The sequence below is a fragment of the Scaptodrosophila lebanonensis genome, unplaced genomic scaffold (genome assembly GCF_003285725.1).
Source record: "Scaptodrosophila lebanonensis strain 11010-0011.00,11010-0021.00 unplaced genomic scaffold, SlebRS2 tig00000608-arrow-arrow-pilon, whole genome shotgun sequence".
Lineage (NCBI taxonomy): Eukaryota > Metazoa > Arthropoda > Insecta > Diptera > Drosophilidae > Scaptodrosophila > Scaptodrosophila lebanonensis.
The window spans coordinates 39,282-45,210 of NW_022060711.1; the positions used below are offsets into that span (position 1 = coordinate 39,282).

At 41.5% G+C, this 5,929-nt stretch overlaps 1 protein-coding gene across 1 annotated transcript; it reads left to right on the forward strand.

The window, feature by feature from the left end:
* The first annotated feature begins 1,615 nt into the window (after positions 1 to 1,615).
* LOC115630395 lies at positions 1,616 to 2,847 on the forward strand. The gene is made up of 3 exons (XM_030526919.1): positions 1,616 to 2,406; positions 2,457 to 2,652; positions 2,707 to 2,847. The coding sequence occupies exons 1-3, from the start codon at positions 2,196 to 2,198 to the stop codon at positions 2,723 to 2,725; spliced, it is 426 nt and encodes a 141-aa protein (XP_030382779.1). The 5' UTR covers positions 1,616 to 2,195; the 3' UTR covers positions 2,726 to 2,847.
* The last annotated feature ends 3,082 nt before the right edge of the window (positions 2,848 to 5,929 follow it).

The window sequence follows — 5,929 nt, forward strand, 5'->3', positions numbered from 1 at the left end:
TTCGAGAGTTCGATAGCGATCTGACAGGAATTGGTTCATATCGGACCAGGGAGGAATCTCAGTCTTGTCTTTAACAGACTGTTCCCATAAAGAAAGGGTCTGCTGTGGGAGTCTGGTGGCGCAGAAAAAGACTAAGCCGCAATCCCAATTTTCGGTACTTATCTTCGCGTTTTCCACAGCTGTTAAGCAACCTTGAATGGTGCTCTGAAGTTCCTTAATGGAGGCGCCACACTCTGACGAAATTGGTTGTATGTTGGCAAGGACCTTTAATTGACTATTGACGAGAAGCCGTTTGTTTTCAAAACGGTCAGTCAGGTCCTTCCATGCAGTAGCGAAACCGCTATTAGTGAGTGGCGACCTCGAAACGATAACCTTCGCTTCTCCACTAGTTTTGGCGTTAAGGTGGAACATTTTCTCGACCTCGGACAGACGCGAATTGCGAATGTACACGGCCGTAAAGAGATCCCGGAACGTAGGCCATTTCAAATAATCGCCAGAGAACACCTCGGTATCCACCGGTGGCACATTGAAGCCCCGAGCTTCGACAGCAGGCGCCGAGGGATTGTGTGACGCGGATGCCTGTTCAATCTGCCCGGATACCAGACAGACACACCGCTCGTAGACGCGATAGCAATTTTCGTATCTAGATTGCATCGCCTGCTTGTCAGGAACACCGGCCTCTAACTGGGTTAGAGCCCTGGAACACGACCGCTGTTCTTGCTCAACCCTTTCCCAAAGGACCTTGACTTGGTCTAGACGAGTCTTGAGCATGACAAGCGGATCTGAGGCGGATGAGGAGGCCAAAAGCGCCTCGAATTGGCACAGGCTATCGCTAACGGAAATAAAGTTATCTAATGCCATTTGGATTTTCTGAGCCGCGATATGAACAGCTGAACGTGTAGCTGGACTAGTTCTCGTTACAACGGGAACTTCCAATGAGTCCTTCTCATTGTCGCTCGGCATTTTGAGCTTCCACACAGGCCTGACAAGCAATAAGTAGAAGTGGGCGCGCTATAGGCGCTTCGGATGGACACGGACGGATGCGCGCCGAAAGCAACAAGTGGCGTTTAGGACTGCGCCTTGCTTGTTGGCAATATAGAACAGGACACGACCAAAGAAAAGAGGAGGAGGCGGCAGAATCTATATATGTAGTTCGACTTCGCTGTGTGTCCCAATGTGGCTTACGAACCGACTGGCTCGTAACAAAAGCACCTGGAAGTATGGTTTGGCTCTTAGTAAATTCCAATAATACAGCTGGATACGCTGAACACTTGCGAGGTAACAGCAATAATAATAATGGCAGCAACGGCGACAATTAGACGGCGGCAGTTCAACGGCGACAATAAATCCTTATTAAATTGTCAATAACTCCTCAGGACGCGCTGAAATATGCAATGTGACTCCAAAGGAAACAAATGCCACCGATATTTAATTTATTTTTAATTTTATTAAATCTTTGTTGTGACAAAATCACTGCTGCCAGTAGCAATCGGTTTTCCCTTTATTATCGAAATTAATGTAAATTATTTGTAATTCGTGACCGTGACTAATATTCGGTCACACTCCAAAGTTTCGATATTCCGATAACCGGTTCCCAACAAGTGCGCATCACTTGTTGACGAATTGTGCAAATAAGAATTTTATGCCAAAAAAAAACAATAGAATATTCGCCGGTGAGCGCGCGCTGGCGCTGGCGCTGGATATGGCACGACTGGAGCGGAGTGCTAACCGGAATACGGGTAAGTTGGTGGGAGTCGCGGACCGACCGTGTCGTGTTACAGGAATTGTGTTAGTAAATATGTGTAATTGTAAATATGAACATATGTATGATTGTGAATGTATGTTTAATATGGATTTAATTTGTATATTTGTTTGTAAGCATGTGGGGAACTATGGTTATTGGGTAGATTCGGAATATAGATGTACCAGTATATGGATGATGCGTAGTGTGCAAGTGTATAAATATTTAAGCAGATGTACAAAACCGTATATTTGTTGTGCGCGGAAACATGCAAGCGCTTAGAAAATATGCTTGTGGTTTGTGGGACATGCAAGCATTAACAAATATGTATGTTTGTGGACTATGCAAGCATCAAAACATACGTTTGTTGTAAGTGACGGTGATTATGCAGTGATAGTGCGTTAGGACGGCAAGTCCAGTTGTGTTTTTCACTGGACACTTGTTGCACATATGAATGAACACGTCCCAAGTATGCCGGTATGCAATCGCGAACGGACAGATTGGTTCTATACTGCTAATTCGTGCACTTTATGTATTTTTGGTTGAGCTGACCGGCGCGGTATCAGCCGTATACGAATGGGGCCCTTGGATCAGGGACGGAAAGCGGGATGCGGATTCCGTTTTTGGAAGTCGGCGGACAGACCGACAGAAAAAACCAATATGGCGTAAGTACTGAGCCAAAAGTAACTTTTTACTTAGCTGTTTTCCCTTATAGGAGTCCAACGCCAGGAACAAGCTGGGGCGAACGGATGGCTGGCACAAAACGAGGATGAGTATGGATGGAGGTGCCTCAAAAGTATCCGGCTCGAAGGACCATGTAAAAAGTCGGGGGGCGTCGGGGATAAAATGTCCAAACTCCAGTACAAGAACAAAATGGCGGGATTTTCAGGTTTCAAAGTGCTCTTCTGCACGTATGTATTCACTTCATATAAAGACAATTTGTAACTAACTTAACCTAGTTACAGCGCTCTGGTCCTTAACTAGCGTGTGGGAGAGAGAGGGCGCTGACGTCAGCCGCGCTGTGCTAGCAGATGTTGCTAGCGAATGTTGCTAGCAAACGTTGCCAGCCTGCCATGCAGGCTACTAGCAGTGCTGCCACGTCAACATATGCAGTTTTATTTATATTCTTTTATTGATTTAGAAACCTAGTTTTAAGTCGAGTAACCAATCAAAATCTGAATTTTTCAAACAAACTTTACAGCTTGTTTTCCCCCCTTTGTAGCTCGAATTTTCCGAATCCCCTCTTAATGCACAGCTACACTATGATATGATTCTTGAACACAAATTTCAGCTTCCTAGCTTCTACGGTTTGGGCTGTGGGCTGTTGACGTAGTTTCCTTTTGCCTCCATAAGTCAGTCTGTGTGTCCTAGCGAATATTCAAAATACCGAGTATGCAGTTTTATTTATATTCTTTTATTGATTTAGAAACCTAGTTTTAGGTCGAGTAACCAATCAAAATGTGAATTTTCCAAACAAACTTTACAGCTCGTTTTCCTCCCTTTGTAGCTCGAATTTTCCGAATCCCCTCTTAATGCACAGCTACACTATGATATGATTCTTGAACACAAATTTCAGCTTCCTAGCTTCTACGGTTTGGGCTGTGGGCTGTTGACGTAGTTTCCTTTTGCCTCCATAAGTCAGTCTGTGTGTCCTAGAGAATATTCAAAATACCGAGTATGCAGTTTTATTTATATTCTTTTATTGATTTAGAAACCTAGTTTTAGGTCGAGTAACCAATCAAAATGTGAATTTTTCAAACAAACTTTACAGCTCGTTTTCCTCCCTTTGTAGCTCGAATTTTCCGAATCCCCTTCTTACTATGATATGATACTTGAGCCCACCTAAAAACCTAGTTTCAAGTCGAGTAACCAATCAAAATGTGAATTTTTCAAACAAACTTTACAGCTCGTTTTCCTCCCTTCGAAGCTAGAATTTTCCAAATCCCCTTCTTAGTGCACAGCTACACTATGATATGATTCTTGAACACAAATTTCAGCTTCCTAGCTTCTACGGTTTGGGCTGTGGGCTGTTGACGTAGTTTCCTTTTGCCTCCATAAGTCAGTCTGTGTGTCCTAGAGAATATTCAAAATACCGAGTATGCAGTTTTATTTATATTCTTTTATTGATTTAGAAACCTAGTTTTAGGTCGAGTAACCAATCAAAATGTGAATTTTCCAAACAAACTTTACAGCTCGTTTTCCTCCCTTTGTAGCTCGAATTTTCCGAATCCCCTCTTAATGCACAGCTACACTATGATATGATTCTTGAACACAAATTTCAGCTTCCTAGCTTATACGGTTTGGGCTGTGGGCTGTTGACGTAGTTTCCTTTTGCCTCCATAAGTCAGTCTGTGTGTCCTAGCGAATATTCAAAATACCGAGTATGCAGTTTTATTTATATTCTTTTATTGATTTAGAAACCTAGTTTTAGGTCGAGTAACCAATCAAAATCTGAATTTTTCAAACAAACTTTACAGCTCGTTTTCCTCCCTTTGTAGCTCGAATTTTCCGAATCCCCTCTTAATGCACAGCTACACTACGATATGATTCTTGAACACAAATTTCAGCTTCCTAGCTTCTACGGTTTGGGCTGTGGGCTGTTGATGTAGTTTCCGTTTGCCCACATAATTCAGTCTGTGTGTGCTAGAGAATATTCAAAACAACGAGTATGAAATTTTATTTATATTCTTTTATTGATTTAGAAACCTAGTTTTAAGTCGAGTAACCAATCAAAATGTGAATTTTTCAAACAAACTTTACAGCTCATTTTCCCCCCTTCGAAGCTAGAATTTTCCAAATCCCCTTCTTAGTGCACACCTACACTATGATATGATACTTGAACACAAATTTCAGTTTCCTAGCTTCTACGATTTGGGCTGTGGGCTGTTGACGTAGTTTCCGTTTGCCCACATAATTCAGTCTGTGTGTCCTAGAGAATATTCAAAATACCGAGTATGCAGTTTTATTTATATTCTTTTATTGATTTAGAAACCTAGTTTTAAGTCGAGTAACCAATCAAAATCTGAATTTTTCAAACAAACTTTACAGCTTGTTTTCTCCCCTTTGTAGCTCGAATTTTCCGAATCCCCTCTTAATGCACAGCTACACTATGATATGATTCTTGAACACAAATTTCAGCTTCCTAGCTTCTACGGTTTGGGCTGTGGGCTGTTGACGTAGTTTCCTTTTGCCTCCATAAGTCAGTCTGTGTGTCCTAGCGAATATTCAAAATACCGAGTATGCAGTTTTATTTATATTCTTTTATTGATTTAGAAACCTAGTTTTAGGTCGAGTAACCAATCAAAATGTGAATTTTCCAAACAAACTTTACAGCTCGTTTTCCTCCCTTTGTAGCTCGAATTTTCCGAGTCCCCTCTTAATGCACAGCTACACTATGATATGATTCTTGAACACAAATTTCAGCTTCCTAGCTTATACGGTTTGGGCTGTGGGCTGTTGACGTAGTTTCCTTTTGCCTCCATAATTCAGTCTGTGTGTCCTAGCGAATATTCAAAATACCGAGTATGCAGTTTTATTTATATTCTTTTATTGATTTAGAAACCTAGTTTTAGGTCGAGTAACCAATCAAAATGTGAATTTTCCAAACAAACTTTACAGCTCGTTTTCCTCCCTTTGTAGCTCGAATTTTCCGAATCCCCTCTTAATGCACAGCTACACTATGATATGATTCTTGAACACAAATTTCAGTTTCCTAGCTTCTACGATTTGGGCTGTGGGCTGTTGACGTAGTTTCCGTTTGCCCACATAATTCAGTCTGTGTGTCCTAGAGAATATTCAAAATACCGAGTATGCAGTTTTATTTATATTCTTTTATTGATTTAGAAACCTAGTTTTAGGTCGAGTAACCAATCAAAATGTGTGTTCAATTCTAACGAGATCCTAAGTAAATGTAAATTAATTGATAAGCTAGATTTGCTCTGTCTAGACCACGAATGGTACATTATCATATTGTTATAGATAAAACCTCGATAAACAGACATGCTCTCTTATACAGATAATAATGAGTTCGGCCTTAGATGCCGAACATAACACCAACATTTTCGTAGCTGGCAGGCGCCAGCTTAATAGATAAGGATGTGTAAGTACACAAATCATTAGCTCAGGCTCGCCACCGCGCTGGATGAGCATGCTGCGGCTGGCTAACATGAGCTACCTGATAAAGTACGC

Bases quoted from the DNA above. Each gene is read 5' to 3' on its own strand.
- LOC115630395 (XM_030526919.1), top strand. From the start codon at position 2,196: ATGAACACGTCCCAAGTATGCCGGTATGCAATCGCGAACGGACAGATT. The intron at 2,407-2,456 runs GTAAGTACTGAG...TTTCCCTTATAG, and splicing joins ACAGAAAAAACCAATATGGC to GAGTCCAACGCCAGGAACAA.